Source organism: Trypanosoma cruzi, genomic scaffold (assembly GCF_000209065.1).
Source record: "Trypanosoma cruzi strain CL Brener 1047053517161 genomic scaffold, whole genome shotgun sequence".
NCBI classification, from domain to species: Eukaryota; Euglenozoa; class Kinetoplastea; order Trypanosomatida; family Trypanosomatidae; genus Trypanosoma; species Trypanosoma cruzi.
The window spans coordinates 90018-111340 of NW_001849569.1; the positions used below are offsets into that span (position 1 = coordinate 90018).

General features: G+C 41.2%; 12 protein-coding genes and 1 pseudogene across 12 annotated transcripts, besides 26 other annotated features; 4 read left to right on the plus strand and 9 right to left on the minus strand.

Moving 5' to 3' along the window:
• On the minus strand, positions 1–531 carry Tc00.1047053511731.5 (annotated as a pseudogene; the record flags this gene model as incomplete).
• Positions 1–11843: a sequence feature (heterozygous, non-Esmeraldo-like haplotype).
• Positions 687–718: a microsatellite.
• Positions 884–934: a microsatellite.
• Tc00.1047053511731.10 (UV excision repair RAD23-like protein, putative) lies at positions 1250–2335 on the minus strand (the record flags this gene model as incomplete). Its single annotated transcript, XM_805215.1, has 1 exon — positions 1250–2335. The coding sequence occupies one exon, from the start codon at positions 2333–2335 to the stop codon at positions 1250–1252; it is 1086 nt and encodes a 361-aa protein (XP_810308.1).
• Positions 2713–5460, minus strand: Tc00.1047053511731.20 (hypothetical protein, conserved; the record flags this gene model as incomplete). The annotated part of the gene is made up of 1 exon (XM_805216.1): positions 2713–5460. The coding sequence occupies one exon, from the start codon at positions 5458–5460 to the stop codon at positions 2713–2715; it is 2748 nt and encodes a 915-aa protein (XP_810309.1).
• Positions 5473–5531: a sequence feature (A-rich).
• Positions 5663–6733, minus strand: Tc00.1047053511731.24 (uncharacterized protein; the record flags this gene model as incomplete). The annotated part of the gene is made up of 1 exon (XM_805225.1): positions 5663–6733. The coding sequence occupies one exon, from the start codon at positions 6731–6733 to the stop codon at positions 5663–5665; it is 1071 nt and encodes a 356-aa protein (XP_810318.1).
• Positions 7449–7485: a microsatellite.
• Tc00.1047053511731.30 (serine/threonine protein phosphatase, putative) lies at positions 7484–8593 on the minus strand (the record flags this gene model as incomplete). The annotated part of the gene is made up of 1 exon (XM_805217.1): positions 7484–8593. One exon carries the CDS (start codon positions 8591–8593, stop codon positions 7484–7486), a length of 1110 nt encoding a protein of 369 aa, XP_810310.1.
• Tc00.1047053511731.35 (hypothetical protein, conserved) lies at positions 8911–9357 on the minus strand (the record flags this gene model as incomplete). The annotated part of the gene is made up of 1 exon (XM_805226.1): positions 8911–9357. The coding sequence occupies one exon, from the start codon at positions 9355–9357 to the stop codon at positions 8911–8913; it is 447 nt and encodes a 148-aa protein (XP_810319.1).
• Positions 9505–9524: a microsatellite.
• Positions 9730–9769: a microsatellite.
• On the minus strand, positions 9789–11030 carry Tc00.1047053511731.40 (hypothetical protein, conserved; the record flags this gene model as incomplete). The annotated part of the gene is made up of 1 exon (XM_805218.1): positions 9789–11030. The coding sequence occupies one exon, from the start codon at positions 11028–11030 to the stop codon at positions 9789–9791; it is 1242 nt and encodes a 413-aa protein (XP_810311.1).
• On the minus strand, positions 11181–14114 carry Tc00.1047053511731.50 (ATP-dependent RNA helicase, putative; the record flags this gene model as incomplete). The annotated part of the gene is made up of 1 exon (XM_805219.1): positions 11181–14114. The coding sequence occupies one exon, from the start codon at positions 14112–14114 to the stop codon at positions 11181–11183; it is 2934 nt and encodes a 977-aa protein (XP_810312.1).
• Positions 11844–12316: a sequence feature (haploid, Esmeraldo-like haplotype).
• Positions 12317–12869: a sequence feature (areas merged during assembly that could not be assigned to a particular haplotype. This can correspond to areas where the two haplotypes were merged or to regions with more than two copies in the genome that were merged during assembly.).
• Positions 12870–15903: a sequence feature (heterozygous, non-Esmeraldo-like haplotype).
• Positions 14113–14144: a sequence feature (AT_rich).
• Positions 14152–14176: a sequence feature (AT_rich).
• Positions 14322–14375: a microsatellite.
• Positions 14430–16232, minus strand: Tc00.1047053511731.60 (glutamyl-tRNA synthetase, putative; the record flags this gene model as incomplete). Its single annotated transcript, XM_805220.1, has 1 exon — positions 14430–16232. One exon carries the CDS (start codon positions 16230–16232, stop codon positions 14430–14432), a length of 1803 nt encoding a protein of 600 aa, XP_810313.1.
• Positions 15904–16469: a sequence feature (areas merged during assembly that could not be assigned to a particular haplotype. This can correspond to areas where the two haplotypes were merged or to regions with more than two copies in the genome that were merged during assembly.).
• Positions 16300–16425: a microsatellite.
• Positions 16470–19131: a sequence feature (heterozygous, non-Esmeraldo-like haplotype).
• Positions 16719–16910: a microsatellite.
• Tc00.1047053511731.70 (hypothetical protein, conserved) lies at positions 16969–17622 on the plus strand (the record flags this gene model as incomplete). The annotated part of the gene is made up of 1 exon (XM_805221.1): positions 16969–17622. The coding sequence occupies one exon, from the start codon at positions 16969–16971 to the stop codon at positions 17620–17622; it is 654 nt and encodes a 217-aa protein (XP_810314.1).
• Positions 17671–17744: a sequence feature (T-rich).
• Positions 17799–17831: a sequence feature (AT_rich).
• On the plus strand, positions 17886–18311 carry Tc00.1047053511731.74 (hypothetical protein, conserved; the record flags this gene model as incomplete). The annotated part of the gene is made up of 1 exon (XM_805223.1): positions 17886–18311. One exon carries the CDS (start codon positions 17886–17888, stop codon positions 18309–18311), a length of 426 nt encoding a protein of 141 aa, XP_810316.1.
• Positions 18339–18359: a microsatellite.
• Positions 18605–18673: a microsatellite.
• Positions 18710–18764: a microsatellite.
• Positions 18781–18819: a microsatellite.
• Positions 18854–20086, plus strand: Tc00.1047053511731.80 (hypothetical protein, conserved; the record flags this gene model as incomplete). The annotated part of the gene is made up of 1 exon (XM_805222.1): positions 18854–20086. One exon carries the CDS (start codon positions 18854–18856, stop codon positions 20084–20086), a length of 1233 nt encoding a protein of 410 aa, XP_810315.1.
• Positions 19132–20124: a sequence feature (areas merged during assembly that could not be assigned to a particular haplotype. This can correspond to areas where the two haplotypes were merged or to regions with more than two copies in the genome that were merged during assembly.).
• Positions 20125–21323: a sequence feature (heterozygous, non-Esmeraldo-like haplotype).
• Positions 20211–20360: a sequence feature (T-rich).
• On the plus strand, positions 20378–21323 carry Tc00.1047053511731.89 (hypothetical protein, conserved; the record flags this gene model as incomplete). The annotated part of the gene is made up of 1 exon (XM_805224.1): positions 20378–21323. A coding segment is annotated over one exon (946 nt), but the record flags the coding sequence as incomplete, so codon positions are not given.

Below are 21323 nucleotides of genomic sequence, written 5' to 3' on the forward strand. Positions count from 1 at the left end.
TTACCAGTGAGAAAAAAACCGTTACCCGAGACACCAATCGGTGAGCCTCCAAATTCTGGGCGGAAACACGATAGAGAACTCCCTAAGAAAAGATTGAACGCTAGAAGACCAACTAACCGATACAGCGGAACCAGATACCAGGCATTCCAAGGTAAGGCCTACCGCGACGATCCACGAGGTAAACTCACCAAGCGCCACAGCTGTGTGAGTGTAAGCACTACCAGCTGCAGGAATCATTGCCGCCAACTCCCCGTAGCATAGAGCTGTAAAGAGGCAGGGAAAAACACATAATAAAAAAGAAATGGCAAGAGCGGGTCCAGCATAGAGAGCCGCAGCCTGGCCGGTGATCACAAAAATCCCGGCTCCAACAACCGCCCCAACGCCAAGGCTCACCAGCGACCGCAATCCAAGTGTCCGTCGAAATGGACTACTTTCCAGTGAAGCCACGGTTGCATATATGCATCTTCGCCGCAAAAGGTTTCGAAAAAAAAAAGTGCCTAGCCGAGTTTCGGTCTTGCTAGTTACATCCATCGCTGTCCAAAAAGAATACCAAAAAAAGAAAAAAAGAAAAATCATTTTAATGTCACCGATGAAAACGCGATAAACTCAAAAAAAGAAAAACAGCACAACGAAAGAAATCAGCGAAAAAAAAATGCCATGGTGACAAAAAAAAAAAAAAAACGCAAACATATACACACACACACACACACACACACACCCAAAGGATCCAGTAGTAGAGTGTTGCAGTCAATACACATACACATTATATAAATATGAGGGAATGAAACCACGCCAGCATGCGATCTTTTTTTTCTCCTCTACACGAAATAAAACTTCCGCAATTGACATCACTGTGCCAATTGAAACCAATGTGTGTGCTTGTAAAAATAACAGAAAAAAGAAAAGAAACCCGCTCAAAAAAAAAAAAAAAAAATTCCCTGTTCAGTAGCACAGAAATGACAAACAGCAGATATATTTGGAAAAACGCAATCGGCGCAAGTGCCATTAACAATTCGGTTAATATCTCCTCGTCAATCGGTGCCCCTCCTCCTCTCAATTCTCGTAGTGCTTAGGATGGTCGAGCCCCATTCTTTTTCATTTCATCGTCCACGAATTTCATTTTTTCTCTTCTTTCGCCTTTGGATCCGTTAATTTTTTTTTATTCGTCTTTTTTTTTCTGCAGTTTTTATTTCAATGATGATTTTGCTGATTTGCCATGAGAGAGAGCCTTGGAGAAAAATCGATTGTGCTATTCAAAGAAGTTACTAAAAAGAAGATGAGCCGCAGCTTCTTCGCTTTCTTCACACGCACGGTAAGCCTCAATCGCGTCCTCTTCAGTCCAGGCACCTCCACCCAGTTCAACGAGGCGTTGAATGGCGACACGTTCCTCTTCCCTCAGTGGAATGGAAACAGAGTCAGGGGGGACATCGCCACCGCCGCCAGTGCTGGTTGTGAATTCTGTCTGGCCAGGATTCCCCATGATCCGCAAAAACCCTTCTAGATCCTGCTGGATCAACCCAATCACCTCCGGGTGGTGTATACGGAGCTGTTGTACGACGGTGGGAAGAGACTCTGGATTGGCCTGAACTATCGAGCGTATTTCTCCAAACTGAGGGATTTGCATTAATGCATTGTAAAGAGCCGAGTCACTATCATCTTGGCGCATGTGCGACGTTAGCCGGTCTGTCAGCGATGACATCCGCTCGGAGCTTGCAGACGGGTTGATAGCAGGCTCATTCATCCGCTGTAGAACATCGGATGGAATCCCGGTGCAAAGAAACTCAACAGCACGATCAGGGTTCATGTACGCCGCTCGTAGCGCCAAAGCCACCTGTTCACGATCCTCAAACCCCATGGCGATGATGTTGTCCACGAGGGTGGGGTCAACGCCATGCAAAGCCAGGCCTTGCGAGGGTGCTGCTTCCGAAGGTGGTGGTTCCGCCCCCTGCTGGGGCTCAGTGATTCCACCAGACGCACCTCCCGCTCCACTTGTCGCCGGTTCAGTTATTGCGCCCTCCCCCTGTCCATGGCCAACTGAAGTGGGCTCAAAAGAAGAATTTGTTTTTGTTTGCGGCGGAGGTACGGATGTCGCTGGCTTCGCCTGTGGCTTGTTTTTATTTCGCTTGTTCCCAGCAATGATAAAAACCGCATTCTCCTGCACGCCTAACTCCGTCATTGTCTTTGAATTTTCCGGAATAGCGCCATTGTAACACAAACGCAAACTATCCGTGTTATATTCATCCTCCAGAAACTTTTTAACAGTCTCTATATTCGTATCCGGCGTGACCTCCCTCACCTGCTCACTCCCAACAATGGACCTCAGTACAATCTTCATCGCCTTCCCCCGCACCTTTTTGATTAATCAATATAACCGCTGGATTTGTTTGCTTGAGCTCTCTTCCTAATTAGCAGAAAGAAGGGAGAGTGAAACAAACCAAAAAGACAAAAAAAAAAAAAAAAAGACTGCGGCTCATTCTTCAAAAATTCAGCACTTTGTCTCCCTCTTTTTTGACGTCAACGGCCGCCATTTTTCATAGCCACAGGGCTGCGGCCCCAAAAGAGAAAAAACTGTCTACTGAAGATGAAGGCCGCGCGGTATAAGCACCGTCAATTGTACATCAAGGCCAATCAGATAAACAACATATATACATACATCAGCACCTAAAACAAAAAAAAAAAAGAGCAATCGTACCCCAATTCTTTCTCATAAGCCTAAAAGCGCATTGGTGGGCCTCTTGGGGGCTTTGGGCGGACAGTGGGGGCCCTCTGCCGGTACAACTCCCAACAGAGCTCGTAGTCGGCAGCTGTCGGCCCTGACGCCTTCTTCGTTCGCAACTGGACTGTTCGTCGGCTTCGATCAACCAAGTCTCGTCTAACAGTAACGGCAGACTGTGGAACCGTGGGCATCTCAAATGACAGAAAATCCACCGAACTATCATTGCCAGCGCTACCGCCGAATTCGCTACAAAGAGATCCGTTCCGGATGCGATTCGTAGTAGAATCCGCCAATTTTTCCTCTCCTTTCTTTGAGTGGAGACTCATTTTCTGTTTTCGCGACGTTCTAAGATACGCCTCGTACGCCGCATTATGTGAATTCGTACAACTCTTTGCAAGTGAGTCGCATGCTAAGGCATAGAGGCAAAGCATTTCTCCACATCGTACTACTTGCGCCTCGACAAGATAGCGAATTGTCTCTTTGGGTTGGGCAGCGGTAGGAAAGGCGCACAAAACAGTTGTGTTGGTGTCTGATGTGAGCATCCAACACGCACCCGGATACCGTTGCTGCACACATGCAGGAACCCGACGTTTAGAAAATATTATTTTCCTTGCCTCAAAAGAAACCATCTTACCCACATCATTCCACCGCAAGGCATTTAGTTTAATAGTTGAATAATGACTGTCTCCCGATTCGTCAGCCGCAGCATATTTTAAGGAACCAGCAGGATCCTTTTCCACTGCCACACTGACAAACTCTTGTTTCCCAAAAACATCAGAAAGCTCCAATGTGAGACCAAAAGATCGCTCCAGTGCTATAAGCTCCTCTGCAGTAGGAAACAAATCCCGTTCAAAAATAGTACGGAGTGAAGAACACTCACACAAGGCATGAAGCTTTGTGTAGCAGCTAAGACAAGCATCAGACAGCATCCTTCGCAGTAGATAGTGCTGCTTTGATGCAAGGGATTCAATAGTTTCTCCAATGCGTATGCGATGAATGCGGCCTCCCGTGCCGCCTGCTTCTGCTCCAGCAGAGTCAAACGGCTCTCCTGTACTTTCGTTCGGCCCCTTCGAAGAGACAAATGAAGTTACATAAGAAACATCAGTCGCACCACCCATAAATTCCCCCTCAGAATCGAAACCTCCGTGAACGGCCGTGGATGTTGCTCCCCCAGCAGAATCTGTCCCCTTTCCAATCCCCAGTTTTAAAGCATCAGCATTCATTGTTTTTGGCAGTGTTACAAAGGGTGGAAAAAAGTTATATGCGCGCGCAGGAACAAAAAGCTCTGCATTCATCAGAAGCTCCAGCTGAGAGTTGCGACCGGCCACGGCACTTAGTCGCTCAATTATTTGATGAACCTCCACGGCCAGACCCTCTACACAAATAATCCTTAAATTTTCGTCCATAACCTCAAAACCACTAATGCCAGGTGGTGTAACAATTTTAAATGGGGCATCAAACGCCGTTGGAGAAGGTGGACGTGGGGGCGAAATCGACTGAGTCCTTGGAGATTTACCGCTTTCCTTCTTCTTTTCTTTTACAGGTACTGCCCCCGGCACTGGTGCGGGCATCTCATATTGATATACGTTGCTTCCCTTGTACGCCCTTTTAAGCTGAAGTAGTGTGGCGATAAATGCCTCTAACACAATAGGCACCCACTTCGCTGCGTAAGGCATTCGTATGATGCCACGCGTGAGGAAGTGGCCATGCGCAGGTAAGCCATTGCTTAAAACATGCGTTGGACACGGAAGTGGTGTAAAAAAATCCACTCGTAGCGAAACCATCGTGCCCTTTGAGAGACAATTGTCCTCCCGAAAGACGGTGGTGCGACTAGGAAGTAGATACACCAGCTCACTGAACTCTCGCTGTCGGTCGGTTACAGCCGCGCGCAGCAATACCGTCCCCTTTCCCAAGCACGTTCTCGCCCCTTTGAACACAGAAACCTCCAACCGTCGAAAGAAGACATCTTGGTACACATCTAAGGGAGTCCGGGTCCCCAAAAAAATCACCCGACAAAATCCCACCTTGCCATTGGCCTCCAAATACAGCTCCGGGGACCGAATCTCGGTATCGCCAAACCTCACCGTCAAAAAGAGAGGGTCCTGTGAGATCTCAGTTCTGGGAAGATCGTGAACGGAGCGAACCTCAATCTTCAGCGGGCGATATCTATCTAGCTTGGCTGGCGGCAAAAACGGAGTGCCGCAACGAACCTCAAAAAAACAATCCTGTAACATAGCATCCGGCGGTACAGGCACGGAGCGACGCGTAGACGAAAGTGTCAACAAGTCAATGAGATCGAAGTTCAGAGAGAAGAGTTGATCCGCGTTTTCAATCACAAACAAATCTTCCTCTCTTTTCGCACGATCCTTCTTTCCTCCTGCTTTCCTCTGCTTCGCAGTCGTGGGTGCAGCTCCGTCCAAGGCCTCTTCCTGCGGCGGCCTGGCGTACAACTGCACCGTGTGTGAGGTGTTGCACAGCAGCTCCAAAAGCGGCAGTGATAAGGTCACCTTCCGGCAAAGAAAGCACACATCAATTTGCTCCGGGGCACGCTCCGCATAGTTCAGCGCACCTGCCAGAGTCTTTCGATCCTCCTGTCCAGCAATATTCGCAACGAAGAGAAAATCTGACGGCGAGTGCTTCTCACAAAACTCCACCGACGCCCGAGCACGGAACCACAGCTCGAGTATGCGGTCATTCTCGTCATTTATCACCAGCGCGTCCGCAACTGCGTGAACCTTCGGCATATTCTTGTAGACAAAAAAAAAAAAAAAAACAGATGCAAAAAAACAAAATCAAATGCAAGAAAAAAAAAAAAGCTCTTCCCCAGCACACCAAATAGAAAATACCAAAAAAAAAAAAAGGCAAGTCCCAAACAGAGCAAGGCCTCCAAAGGACAAATATATAAGAAGCAAAACCCTTCAAAAAGAACAAAAAAAAACAAAAAATCTATCGAGTTTGCAGCTCCCTTCTAAGAGCACCGCCTGAGGAGTTGATCGAGTCAGCTTTGGCGCCAATTCTTGAGGTGATGCAATCAATAGACTCCCTTAGCGCCAGGCAAGGATTCGACCCGGTAAAATGCTCAGAGAGCAAACGGGTCGTGTTCTTGGAACCTTTTGGTAATAATTGCCTGGTAAAGCCATCTTCTACGCTCATTGGATCAAAGACGTACTCCACAAGTCTTTTCAGTTCCTCTCCATTTCGAGTCCCTTTAAGTCCCTTCATTTCCCTTTTCGTCCCCATAAATTGTGAGGCCGGCATGGCCACTCTGTGCCCCGCCAAATCTGTTTGACTGCACGCATCTCGCATTTCTCGGAAACTATGCGTGTTCCGGGTAGCATCAGAAAGAAGTGTCGATAGATCTTCATGAGCCGCTTCTGCGGTCTTTTTCCAGTCCCACAGGTGTCCCTTTAGGCGCTGCAAACTCTTCTGACTTCCGCATTGGGCAGTGGAGAAAGAAATCTCTTCGGCCACACCTGTCACCTTATCGCGAGAAATGGCTGCCGCCATTGTGAAGAGTCTTTCAGCCACTTGATACTGTCCATAACGAAAAAAGCGCGAGCCCAGATCGGCAAAACTCGATACGCCAACGTCATTCATCACATTGGAGTCTCTTTTAATGTCTTTATTTGCCTCCACAATATCCAGAGCCTTCTTGTAATACATAATGGAATCTTCGCATGTTAATGATGAATCGCCTGCCTCAATAAAAAGTGGAATAAGGCCCATATTTTCTACTCCCAACAGACGCTCCCGTGAGCGTATCTCAGCTTTTATACGCCCCAGTTTGTCCATAACGATACTGTCGCTCGTCTCCACACGGTCATCCATGTACTGAACGCCAAGATTCCTTGCTGCATGCTTCAGCAACGCCACTGTAAATGCATCCCTTGAGTTGGTCTCATGGAAAGCTTCCTTCTCATCGCCTGACATATCAGGTGTGCTGGAAGGATACGTGGCGAGACTTTTTACTTGTTTGCTTGCTTCCTCCACGGCAGATGAAGAATACTTTGCCCACATATTTGCATATGATATTTTCTTCGAAAGCAGCAACTCAACAAGAAGAATCCACACAATCACAAAAAAAAAAAAAGAAAAAATTGCAGAATAAACTGTCAACACGTGTTTGTCAACATTTGATATATATATATCAACAAATGGTGTAACTCAAAAACAAACACATCAATACAAATTAACTTTTAAAGTTTATAACCGCTTGCAGCTCGCAAATGATCGTCTTCTTTGAGCATCCCCCTCCCCCACATTCCATGACACCACGGAGGAACGAGGCAGGGATAGGGGTGGGAGATAACAAAAGATTAAATTCTATCAATTTCCTGGGGCTCAATCACGCTTTATTCATATAAAGCCAAAAAAAAATCACAAGCGTAATATTCCGGTATTCCAGTCTGAGAAAAAGTAATAGAAAAGTCCTCATCACCGTTAACACTCCTTCTAAACGTGCTTATAGCGTGCAGCAAACTCCCCAAGGACATATTTGGGAAAAGACAGGACCCTCGCTACAACACAAATGATTATACAAGCAAAAACCATTAAGAAAGTGTATGAGAGCAGTGACTAAAAAATGCAGATATATATATATATATGGCACTCTCTATATCTCATTGACATCTCTCCTCTCCTCACGCCATGGGCTCTTCAATGCTTTTCCACCAAGATCGAATTCTCAACATTCTTACATGTGGGGACGATTCATTGCATCTAACTCAATGGATTTCTTTTTCCGTTTGTTTTTTTTTTTTTTTTTTTTTAGGGGGTGACACAGGGAGCAACAGAGCCGTAGCCCCCTTGTTGTTTTTCTGAAAGGGGGTTATTAATTGCCCTTGAACAAATCCATCTTCCGAGGAGGCCCACAAGAAGAACTAAAAAAACAACGGCGCCTGCCAATCTTATAAAAGGCAGTAAACGTTTTACGTTGTGTTCCGTGGAAGAATGTACATCTGGTTCGTAGTTTGGGAATTTCCCGGTGGATTCCATCAATTGAACATGTCCAGAAACATCATCCCATTCAAGTGCAGCCACATGGCCAGGGTCACCCTTTTTCCAACGACTCAAGCCAAAATCAATCGCAATCAGGCGTCCACCACACAGACGCCAATCGGAAAAATCGTCCGTATCATGCGGAACATGACCCACCACCACCGATTTTATCCCATGAAACTTTTTGGATAAAACTTTTTCCAGTTCGGAGCATCGAACATTTAAAATAGAACGGACAAGAATAGGGTTCGCAACTTTCTTGGCTTCATTTTCTTTTAGGCTAACTCCAACCTTTCCCATAGGGCTCAGTGTATTGTTGATCAGTGTGTCACGCAATGCCTTATTGAACTCCTCCACCGCCTTAATTCCAGTTATCATGTTTCCTGTGGCCGTCGACAAGCCCCCATGCATGAAAAGAAATTCCTTGTGGTGAAATATGGCTCTTCGCGTGCGAAGATAAATTCCCAAAGGAGTTCTGTTAGAGAGAAGCTCACGGCGCCCGGCCTTCCCGCCAGATTGCGCAAGGCTTACCGGGTCCACAGCACTAAAGTCTCCGAGAAGATTTCGAATCTCATGATTACCAAGAATCTGAATAACATCGCCACCTTCTGCCTGTGCCTCCTTCTCCAGCCTCATAAGCAGGCGCACAATCATGAGGTCATCTGGGCCAACATCAAGGATGTCGCCAAGCTGCACAAAATAGGTGTCTTTTCCAATCCAATGCTGACGCTTATTCACTAGCCCCGCAAGGTGGAGTATAGAAAGCGTTTGATTCAAATCTCCATGAAGATCGCCAACAGCTACAATGCGTCGTCCTAAACCATGATTGGTCACGAAGAAAAAAAACAAAAGAACCCATAACCACAAGGCACGCAGCATTCCTACCCGGATAAGAAAAAATTTAAACAAAAAGAACTTTTTCAAAGATTAAACAACATAAAAGTAAAAGTTGAGAATAAAAAAAAAAGCATACAATTGCAATGCGTGCAGACAATCATACTCCATACACAAAAAAATATACAAATAGTAATATATGCATACAAAGCAAACAAAAAAGAAAAATGATTACACTTAGGAGCGGATAAGTAACCATATATATATCTATATCTATATATATAGGGATGCGTACACAACAACTGATAAAACAACAAATAAGAGAAATAAAATGGATCTGAAGTATTTCAAGCCTAGCTGTTTTAATCCGATTGGGCATTTACATTCATATCGGCGGCCCATATTTCATCTGCCATTAGCTTTCCAGTTAAGCAATCAAAACGCATGCCTAAGCAAGGCTCCAATATAACTTTATTAATTCGACGCATAAGTTGTTCTCCAGGCTCAATTGCGTACCGTTTATTTCCTGCACGTAGTAGTACTAAACACAGCGCCGATAGAACCCCGGCAGTGGGAGATGTGTATTCTAAAAGACAAGCCAGAAATCCCTCAGGTTTAATTGTCAAAAGTGGCAACAATACGGTAAAAAGAAAACCAAAACATGTCTGCAGAAGAAAAAACAATGAACAGGCGGCCATCAAAAGTTGAGTAAAGTGATAAGATCGATCCTGTCTCACCATAATGTGCTGAAGAGCGACCTCAAATGCCGCGGTGCCGGCCAAGTCACGCTCCTTCGTGGGCATTTTCATTCTCCCTTTGGCCCTCCTTCTTCGTGTTCTCACTATTTACCGCACGCCAAGCGCACACTTATAAAAATTGTAATCGCCCACAGCACAAAAATGAGTTGATGAAGGCAAAAACAATATCATAATGACGGAACCAAAAGAAACACACACAATAATAATAATAATAATAAAATGAAACAGAACACATATATTCCCCTTCATTTCAATTTTTAAAAGTACAAAGATCTAAAGGATACAGCGGTACTTCTCCAAAGCTGCAGTCCCATTCCTTCAATATATATAGGGGATATGAGAGCAAATCCCTCGGTCGATGTGGTCCTTTACATTATATGAATAGAAAGCGTGTAAAAAGAGGCACTGACAGCCAAAACTAGCAAAACAAAAAAGAAAACGAGAAAAAAAAAAGAAAAAAAAAGCTCGGTGATAAATCACGACTACTTCCTGCTGCTATTTTTGTTCTTTTCTTCAGACTCCAGCCGCTTTTTCTTCTGCTCCTCTTGGTATCGTCGTCTCTCCATGGCCTCATCCAGAAGAAGCCGTGCGTCATCCTCAGCGCGAAGCCGTTCCTCCGCCTCTCGGTGCAAACGGTCAGCTTCATCTTTTAGTATACGCTTCGTCCTTTCCAAGTTTGTCATGACCGTTGTTTTCCAAGTACCCCTTAACTCCAACAATTTCCTGAAATCTTCCTCCTCCTCAGCTTCTTTTTGTGCCTTTATTTTCCGACGCATCTCTGCACCCTCCCTTGAGAAAAGTTTTTTCAAATTGCGTCCGACGAAATCCGAAGGCTTCTTACGAGAAGCGTTCTCCAGCGAAGGGTCACAACCGGAATCTAGTAAAAAAGAAATAAGATCCTCCCACTCCTTTGAATTTGGTCGCTGGTAAATAGCCGCAAGGTGGAGAGGTGTGTTCAATTCCCCATTTTGAACGTTTACGTTGGCTTTTGCAAGAACTAGAAGCTTCAAAATTTTGTAATCGCAACGAATGGCGCAAAAGTGAACCGGCCGATTGCCTTGAATATCTGCATTATCGCAGGCAGCACCTTGACGGATCAGATATTCCACCACCTCTTTTCTGCCCATTTTCACAGCCATTAGGAGAGGCGTTGTGTCAGTAATGTCCCGTTGATCCACAAAGGCGCCGTGTTCCACTAGCCACTGCGTCACGCGCACGTCACCATCCGAGGCACTTTTATGAAGTGCTGCACAATTGTTCCGATCAAGCTCATTCACCTTGCTGGAAGGGTCATCACTGCGCTTTAACAAGATCTCCATGCACTCTACACTTCCGCAAGCAGCCGCAGTGTGAAAAGGAGTAGAAAGTGTTGCAGCCTGGACAGTGTCATCAGCGCCATAATCTAAAAGAGCTTCACAACATTCAACATAATTATTTGTAACAGCTTCATGAAGCGGTGTTCGTCCCTGAAAGTTAGGAATATTGACATTTCCTGATAGTTGTTCAACCGTATACGCCAACATAGTTGTATTTTTGCCCAGTGACAAGTGCACAAGAGTGTTTCCAGATTCATCAATGCATTTGGAGACATTTTCTTTGATACTTAAGAAGTCCCTTCGTAGACGCACTAATGTATCCATGTCGCCTCGTACCACGGCCTCCCGAACAGTATCCAAAAGATCTTTGGGTCCCTGCGGGCCGCCAATGGGATTTACCGCGTTCATTCGTCTGCTAAAATTATTATCAGGTTTTTTAAAGTAAAGAAAACAAAAAAAAAATACGTTTCTCTTTGGTTCACTTAGAAATATATATATATATATTCTGACATAAACAAATCAAACCATTGGTTCATTATATTTCCTGAAGGAAGATGTTTACTCGAGAATTACACCACACTCAGATAACCACTCTTTAGTTACAATGGTTAATCCCAACATCATCGTTACGGGATCCTTCGTTTCGGAGCGCACGGATCTTTGTAAAAAGGCAAACGTGACGTACTCAGGAGGAGGAAATGTTCGCGCTATGGAACTTGATGGATGAATATAGGATATCATTGAGCGACCCAAGAGGATGTAAGGCGCTTTCGTTGCCTTCTTATCCTTGTACTCTACTCCATGGTCTCGACACTCTTGAATAGTGGCCCGTCGGGCAACTTGATCCTTAAGGCCATAAATAAATAATTTTCTTAAGAGTAATTCCTGCTCCTTTGAGAGTGTAGGCAAAAAAATATTGGTGATGTGGGGTCCAGAGTCCATTGCTCCGACATCGTTAGCATCAATTGTATCACCGACTTGTTCTACAACCGCATCCTGTCTCACTAATACATGTAGCTGCTGTTTCAGCTGCCGAGCCTCGGAAAGACTTTTTTGCACCAGACAGTACCGATAACAATTCCCTGAAGAAGAATCGTTTAAATATACTCCAAAGGCATTTAAAGAAGTAATCAAGTCACTCCCAGGATTTAGCAAAGAAGAAATGAAGGGCCGACGTTCATCATCGGGTTTTTTTAAATCCCTTGCCTTCCATTTTAAACCATTTCCATCACTAGTAAATACATTGGTAGTAGTTGAGTAAACAGCTGCTATAGCAACTACCATATTAAGAATACAATCAGGAAGTTTGCGATCCAAGGCCTCCAGAATTATCCGTGAAAAACGAGGGGGAATTGGATAGGCTATCAGTCGTTTACCCAAAGTGGTGATACGGCGTTCAATTTGAGAGTCCAAAGCGCCAATAAGCGTCAAATGCGTTAAAGCCCGTTTCAATTCGTCTTCATTTGGAGGAGAGGGAAATGGAAATGATCCAACGTTATCAATACCTAAGTATTTCATCAACAGTACCACGGATTCTAATGATGTTCTGAGAATTTCGGGTAAGCCATGTTTTGGCATTAAGTTGGAATATGCGGCCGTACTATACAAACGGTAACAATGTCCAGGTCCCACACGTCCAGCACGTCCAGCACGTTGTTCCGCAGATGCCTGACTTGTCCACCCAATACGAAAGCAGCTTGCCCCAGTCGATTCATCTATTGTTTTAGTTTTCACACGGCCTGTATCCACCACATAACGAATATTTGGAATGGTAATAGATGTCTCGGCTACATTTGTCGCAATAACGCAAAGACGTTTTCCTCTCGGAGGCTCTCGAAAAACTTCTTGTTGCTTTGAAAAATTCAGAAGTGCATAAAGTGGAAGAATATGTAGTGAGTTTAATTCTCCATTAATTTCATCTTCCTCAAAGCTTGCTTCATCTTCATCCGCTGTGTCCCTACACCGTTTTCTTGAAAGGTTTAAATCCTTCTTCTCAACTGTTTCTTCCAATGCATAGTCTTCAACAGCAAGACCAAATTCGTCCTTTTCATCAAAAGACGCAGATTTATCCTTCTCAGAATCAAAATCTCTCTCATCATTATCATTTCGCCTTTGAACAACCAAACTATGCTTTGAATAACTTTGTTCATAGTATTCAATTCTTGTTTTGGCGTAGTGTTCACGTAGACGTTTGCATAAAGATTCAATTTCCTGTTGAGTACAAAGGAAAACAAGAATTCCTCCAGGCGGCAACTTCTTATGTATCTGACAAATTTTTCGAAATGCTTCATCGGTGTAATTCCTTAACTCAGTCCGCTTCGCAAAATGATTCGTTACCGGAAAACGACGAGCATCCACATTTAATAACGGTGGTGGAATAGAAAAGAGACGATTATTCTCTCTAAAATCTTCAACCCTCATTGTGGCAGACATGATAACTAATTTTAGAGGCTTTATATTCGTTTTTGACACAATACCATTATGTTTTCTCAGTTCCTCCAAGTGAAGATCATTTCTTAATGGCAAAATCCGCGACAAAAGACCAATCAAAATATCCCCTGCGAGACTCCTTTCATGCGCCTCATCAACCACAACAACACTGTATTTTTTTAATAGGAAATCCGATTGAATCTCCTTCAAAACAATACCTTCGGTAGCAAACTTCACTTTAAAATTGTCTGAAAGATTATTATCATATCGCACATGGTAACATACCATTCCTCCAAATGAAGTATTTAATTCTTCGGCTACACGTTTTGCCATTGAAACTGCTGCCACGCGCCTGGGTTCCGTAATCAGTATCGCTCCTTCCCTTCCAAAAACTGAACCCTTTGGATCACCATATCCACATTCCCACAAAAACTGGGGAATTTGTGTCGTTTTCCCGCTTCCTGTCTCACCACATATAAGAACACAGGTGCGAGAACAATTATTGATTGCCTCAACAATTGCCTGTTCTTCCCGTAAAACGGGAAGGTCTTTCCTAGTCTTTTCGATCTCAGGGTTGCGACAGACTAAAATATGCACATTTTTCGGAGCATATTTTGCAAGCTCTTTTGTTTCTCGATCGATAGCTTCTTGAACTTCTTCTTGTATTTTTTCATCCACTGCGCGACCTATTTTCAAGTTGGAAACATAATTCTCGTGTGCAATAAAAGAGTTCTGTTTCTGAATCGCCTCCTCTGCCTCTCTTTTCTGTCGGATGCATTCTTGTAAAGCAAATATTGCCTTTCTTCTTTCTGCTTTTTTTTCCTTTTGAAGCGCAATTTCCTTTTTCACAAAAGCCTTGTGTTTTTCTACGGTAGCCTTTACCAGAGAAAGTTGTTCCTCTGCCACTTTTAGCCGTGCATTCTTTTCCTTTTTAATTTCATGTTTTTCCTTCTTTTTTTGCTCTCGAGTTGTTGACAACACTCGAGGCAATGGTGTTGAAAGCCCCAAATCCTCAAACCGAATTGGCTTTTTAGAAGGCATAGCACCGCTCCCTAAACCCATAATAAAATAAAAAAATAAAAATAATAAAATGCCCCGCAAATATATATATATATAAATATATTGCAGAAAAAAATGTATATAAGAAAAAAACCAAAAATATTTTTCTATGTTTACATATGCAAAAATAATTTCATTTTTTTTTTTTTTCGTTCATCTATTTTATGCTCTTCATTTTCCGTAAATTTTCATCTTATTTCAATTATATTTTAATAATAATAATAATAATAATAATAATAATAATAATAATAATAATAATAATAAATGGATAAAAACAAATTAAAAAGTTTATTACTTCAAACCCCCTTCAATTAATAGTTATTTTTGGGAGTTTTGCTTCTGTAAAGCCTTTTTAGCAGCTTTTGCAGCTCGCTTTGCAGCCAAATCATTTGCAGCGGAAGATATTCCATCTTTCGATAAAGACTTCAAATATTGCGCTTTGGCACCCAAATGATTAACTTTTTCTCGCCCATCCGGAATATAAATAAGAACCTTTTTGGGTGTTACAGAATCCACAATGTAATATCCCCGACGTTCAATTTGGATTGTATCACCCTTTTTAAGAGTCTGAACGGCTTCCTCTGCGTATACCTCCTGAGTAAACTTTGTTACTGGGGCTATAATGTCATCAATTTTTTCTTCAAGATCTGGTTTTTTCTTTGTAAGAAGGTGATCATATTCAACCAGCTCCATCACCTCCGCATTCGGATTCTCGGGAACCCAAGTTAACTTATACTTCGTTTTTTTCACATCACCTTCAAGATGTAAAACAATATCGGCATCCGTAATTAAAGATAATTCCCCGGATGAGCGAATATTTTTAATGTACGCATTTCCCCAATCCATCAACGTAATCTCTTCGCCCTCCTTGAGAAGAGCAACGTCTTCTGTATCAAGGAAAATAACATCGGATTTAAAATATTTCTTAGTACCCATATCTGGAACTTTCTTATGAAGAAGTTTTTCACACTCTTGAAGATGGATTTGTCCTTCCACGGTGCAACGCACCTTCAATGAATTTGATACAACAGTATAACGTGGGACAGAAGGATCTAGAATTTGAGTATTCAAAAACCAGAGCTTTGTCCATTCCATAAAATTAACTGTCTTTGACATACCTTGTGCCTGAACAAACTTTCTTAACGCATCCATTTTTAATCCACGTCGAACCAACGCACGAACCGTTGGAAATCGAGGATCATCCCATCCATCTACTACACCATTCTCCACAAACTGAGTCAGCTTTCGCTTTGACATAACAGTGTACTCCATATTTAGTCTTGAAAAATCCTCCACTATTGGTTTTCTTATGTTCAAAGCATCACAAAACCAATAATACTGATCATTGCGATCATGATACTCATTGGTTCTCAAGGCGTGCGTCACCCCTTCAATGGAATCAATAATTGGACAAGCAAAATCATATGTTGGATAGGCCTTATACTTCGTTCCTTGTCTAGCATGAGGGGTTTCATTCACTCGATAAATCACAGGATCTCTCATGGCCTTATTTTCATTATCGACGGAAATTTTCGCCCTCAAACAGGTTTCTTGGCCCTCAGCACTTCCTTTTTTCATTTCGTTCCATAGGCGTTTTGTCTCCTCTACCTCTATATCACGATACCGTGTAGGAACCCCATCAAATCTACACTTCTGCATCTCTTCCCGTGGTGTTTTATCACAATATGCAAGACCTTTTCCAATAAGTTCTTCTGCTTTTTCATACATAAGGTCCATGTAATCTGAAGAAAATGTCGGGCCGATATCCCATGAAATCCCAAGAGTTGCTATATCATCTAAAATAGCCTGCTCAAAATGACCCCTTTCCTTAGAAGGATTGGTATCATCAAAGCGAAGAACAAGCTTTCCCTTAAACTTGGTTGCAAGCATACTGTTTATTAGTGCTGCCTTTGCATGCCCAATGTGAAGGAAACCACTGGCCTCAGGAGGAAATCGAGTCACAACCTTTCCTTCTTCAGCGTTTGTTAGGATAAGTTTATCAGACTCCACATTCGCATTTGAGGCAGACATATAGAAGTTTTTTTGAAAAGAATGAGTCCCGTTTATAAGCAATGGCTCTAAAAAAATACACTCACCAAACTGTTTTAAAAATCTAAACATCAAACTCAAAAAAAAAAAAAAAAAGCGAGAGAAAGAAAAATTTGAGCATGTGAAAAAAAGAAAAACGTTATTATTATCATTGCTATTATTAAATACTATTATTACTATTATGATTAATATTACTATTATTAATAATGTCGCTGTTGTTTCTATTATTATTATTATTATTATTATTATTATTATTATTATTATTTGCTGGAACAACACAAAATTTGTGCTTTTAAAGAAAATTCTCCGGATGGTGCCAAGCTTGATAAAAGCAAAAGGAAGACATATTTAATTTTTCGAGGTAATTCTTATCGAGAGTGCTTCGATTTGGCCTCTTTTTTTTTTTACTTTTTTTGGTTTCTTTTAAGCAATTTTTTGCTTGACTCGTAGTTGTTAAAAATTTAAAAGTCCATTTTTGAAAAAGCTTTTCTGTCAAAAAGTTTATTTATTTATTTATGGACATTATCTGAAAACTATTTTTATTGCCAATATAATAAATAATAATAATAATAATAATAATAATAGTAAATAAATAAATAAATAAATAAATAAAATAATAATAATAAATAATAATAAATAAATAAATAAATAAATAAATAATAATAATAATAATAATAATAATAATAATAATAATAATAATAATAATAATAATAATAATAATAATAATAATAATAATAATAATAATAATAATAAATAAATAAACAATAATAATGGAAAAATAAACAAAAGCCGCCGCGTGACTGAAATCATGATCACAGAATTGAGAACAAAAGGGGCAACAAGGACCCCCGCCATCCGCTATTCTTATCCGGCGCCTCCTCCCTCAAAAAACGCCGCGCCCCAACAACCCCGCGGGACGCCGCGACCAAGAACCGCCAAAACGAACGTTCGAAAACCGAAAAGGAGCGACGCCCGCCGCCGGGCACGGGCTGGGTCGGGGTTTGGCGTGGTTTCGCCCGTTCGCGCGCGGCGCCGGCGGGTTGTGGGGCCTCCGTTCGCTGACTTTTTTGGTGCCCTTTTTCCCGCCACGCGGGGAATCGCATTTCTCTCTGATCTTCCCACTCACATCTTTTCTTCTTTTCTTTTATCCTTTTTGGCGGGCAGGGGAGTAGCAATGTTGCGAATGTGTCGGCGTTTGGCGATGAAGTACGCTGACTTGGAGCTGACCACTCGGGGTGAGTTTCCGCATGGCATGAAGGAGCCTGGATTTGTAAAGAAATTGGACCAAAATATTCCGTGGTATTTTTCCACATACCGGTCAATGTACCATTGGCCAATAACCGGTGATAATTGGAGCGACTTGAACGAGGCGGAGAAGCATCATGATCTTCACATGTTTTACACTTTAGCGTGGTGGAAATTGGGGGAGGGTATCTTTGACGCGAATGATGAGGACAATTAGTGAAAAATACTGTTGTGTTTGTGATTTATCCGGAATAGAAGAGATGTATTTTTATTTTATTTTATTTTATTTTTATTATTACATATCTTGTTTTTTTTTTTGTTTTTTTTTTTTTTTTTTTTGTCTGTGCGTGAAAGTTTTTATTGTTGCTCTTGTGTTTTTTGTTGGAAAACTCGAAAATTTAATTCTTAATTATTTTTTTTTTAATTGTTTTAGATAGTTTTATTTACTAGCCATTTTATACTTTTTTTGGCATTACAGCAATGTTACGAAGATGTATGAGATCATTATATCGTTATCAGGAGTTTGAAATGTCAAAAAATGCAAAGTATCCTTTTCACTATGCGAGAGAAGCACCCAATACATCAGTGTTTCCTCAACATCAGTTAAATTTTTGGATGTTCTGGGGCTGGGGCAGGCAGGAATTATGGATAGATCGTGATACCCGGAAGTACGAGACAACCTGGGAAATGCTTCGACGTTTACTTTTGTGGTTATTTCCATGTTACTTCATCTTTCCATTTGGCCTGCCTAAGTGGATTGCGACAAACTATCATGGCGAATATGGTGAAAAACCCTTTCTAGACTATACAATGCATTATCCAATGGATAATCATTACATTGAATTTGGAGGCAGTGTGCTAGACGCGGAGTGGTTGCGTCACATACACTCAAAGGAGTCTTACTAATTTTCTTTACTATTATTAATAGTATTATTATTTATTTATTTATTTATTATTTTGCAAAACGTTTTGATTTTGCAGTGATTTTTTTTTTTGAAGTTATTTGGGGAATGCGTCGAATGGCGTTGTTTTTATTAGGAGCATAGCGGTGGTATTATTTCTATTTGTGGTAACATTGGTTTTTAGTATGTGTTATTTATATTTAGCTTATTGGAATCGGGGTATTTTTTTTTTTCTTTTTCTTGTACGAGAAACTTACTTAGTTTTTGTTATATGACCGTGCGACAGAATGCTTAAAAATTATTATTATTAGTATTAGTATTAGTAGCATTAGTACTATTATTATTGATATTATTATTATTGTTATTTCACCCTATATTTTTTTCTTACTCTTGCAAAGGAATTAATAATTATTATTACAAATATAATTATAATTATAATTATAAAATAATAATGATATTGTGCTGTTGTTATATTATTTATTTATTTATTTATTTATTTTACTTGTCTATTTTTTCTCATTGGATGCTGTTAGTTTATTACATGATATGAGGAGTAGGAGGGGTGTTTGCTGCTTTTCTAGTGTATACACAACACAATTTAGAGTACATGCAACATATGACGTAGCTCCATTGAGCCACAAACAGCTTTTTTCGATTTATCAGAATTGGGGCCAAACACGTGATGAATTGGATCTTTTGGAAGAGGTGGAAGAAAGAATTTCCAAATGGAAACTTAACAAATGGGAAATGCGAATTCCTCCTCTACTTACTACACGTGAAAAAGAGTTAATGCGTCAACAACAAGAACTACTTAAGAGTATATTTTTTGACTGGGGAAAGTGTCGAGATGCGTTAAACAAGGATCTTGAATTGATTTCCTCCATTACTGGATTACCAAAGGGAACAGTTAGAGAAAAGAATCGGGCATGGCTTCAAGAAGAAGCGGCAAAACTGCGTTGGGTAGGGGAAGTTAGCAAGGCAACTCGATTGCGTGACGCTTTTTTGCGTTTAGAAGTTTATGGATCAAGGGATCACAGACTTTTAGAGAGACTATGCTGCATTTATGGACTTGGCTTACAGGGCTCGTTTGAGAGTGCGTTTTCAAACTACATTGTGGAGGATCCTATCACCAAAAAAATATACGTTGATGAAAAAAATTCATTTCGTGATCTTCTAGCCTATATTATTCATACATATCCTCAAATTGATATCATATATGATTTTCTTGGGTTTAACTTTATTGGGGGATATCGTTCATCGCTGCGTCGTTACCTTGAGTGTATGGTTTCCCGATCGACAGAGGGGGAAAAAATACCAGGTCGTTTAGTATTTGGAAGAGGAAAACCTGCTGAAATTCTTTTTGATTTTGGTAATAGCAATGAATCATTGGTTTCTGGCGAATGCACACAAGGTTTTCCCGATTTTGTTTTTGTAAAGGGATCAGATATGACCCTTATTATTATTGCGTCGGAGAACTCATGGCTCCGAAATCGTCAGTTGCCCCATAGAAAACAGATGGAAGGTATTGCAAGGCGTGCTAGTTTTGTTTTGGGTATCCCATTTTCGGAGGTGCGTGTTCGAAACCTTCTTTTGCCCCCGACTTACCTTGACAAAGGTTCTATTGTTCGAATCAATGAGGCGGTTCTTGGGTTATCAAAGGAAGAGCAGCGAAATTTGGCTCCTTGGCTGGAAATGTATCAGAAAGAGTTGGATTCCAAAGACGTTGATTTTTGTTCTTTGATGAAATCAACAAATGAGGAGGAGTGGCTTACATTGTAGTTACTCATTGATACTATTCACTCTGAAGAAAATGTTTTAATTTGTTTTGCATTAATGCATTCTGCGGAATCATCATATGAAATATACCTTTTTTTTTTTTTTAATGGATTTGATCATTTGGTGATTATTTTTCTTTTATAATATATTTTATTTATTATTTTGTTTTGTGTATATCCTTTTTATTTTTTTTTTTATCTATAGTTGTTGTTATTTCTATTATTATTACTTTTTCTCTTTTTCTTTAATACGCATATTGTTAAATTTACTTTTTTTTGTCGTTATGTAAAGACCATGTCAGTGACAAAACACACATGCGTGATAAGGGTGAATCTCTTTCTTTTTCTGCCGGATACTTCTGAATACCAGGAGTATGGATCGGTTGGTTGTGTTATAGTTGGCACGCTAAATAGCCCGCCGTTGTACAAATTAGGGTGCTATAACGAGAAAAACGAGTATATATGTACTGCGAACATTACAACTAACAACGAAACCGGTGCCTGTATTGCATTGCAAGCAGGAGGATATATTTCTTTTAAAGATGAGCAAGGCAAAATCTGGTCTATGCAATTTGAAAGTGAAAATCAAGCTATTGAATTCTGCTGTCATGTGGTTGTGGCAATGTATGGGGCGTCAGGCCATCCAGATCAAAGTATTCTTGCATGTGATGTTGCCATTGGAAAATGTGATCGTACCGTATTTGCCAACGATATAGTAAAGGTGCGTTATCAAAGTTGGGTAGTTCAATTTGAAGCGTATGGGAGCGAGCTTCCTATTCTCGGAAGCAAATTGGATGGCAATTTGCAGGCTGATAAACCGTGCACCTTAACTATTCCCGTTAATCATATGAGTGTTACTCCTGAAATGAAAGGGTTTGAGGGGATGGTTATAGGAATGGGGGAAGAAGGATCTCGTGTGATCATTGTTCCTGTTCGAGCAAAACGTGGTAGCGGACCTTCAGTGCACATGTGTTTTTATACTCATTTGGTGAAGAAAAAGGATCTTTCACATGTGGCGCAAGTTGGTACCTCTGTTGCAGTGCCTTTGGATAAAAATTCATCTTTGCAGGTCATGGATGAATCTAGATTAGTGTTTTCAAATAAAAAAGATCATGCTATTCCACGCCCAAAATCTCCACCACCAGGTTTTAATAGAGAACAGTTATTGATTGTGGATCGAATGCGCGACCAAGTTCAGTGCTTTTTCAACAGCTACAGGAGGCTCGACGACAGCTTGATGT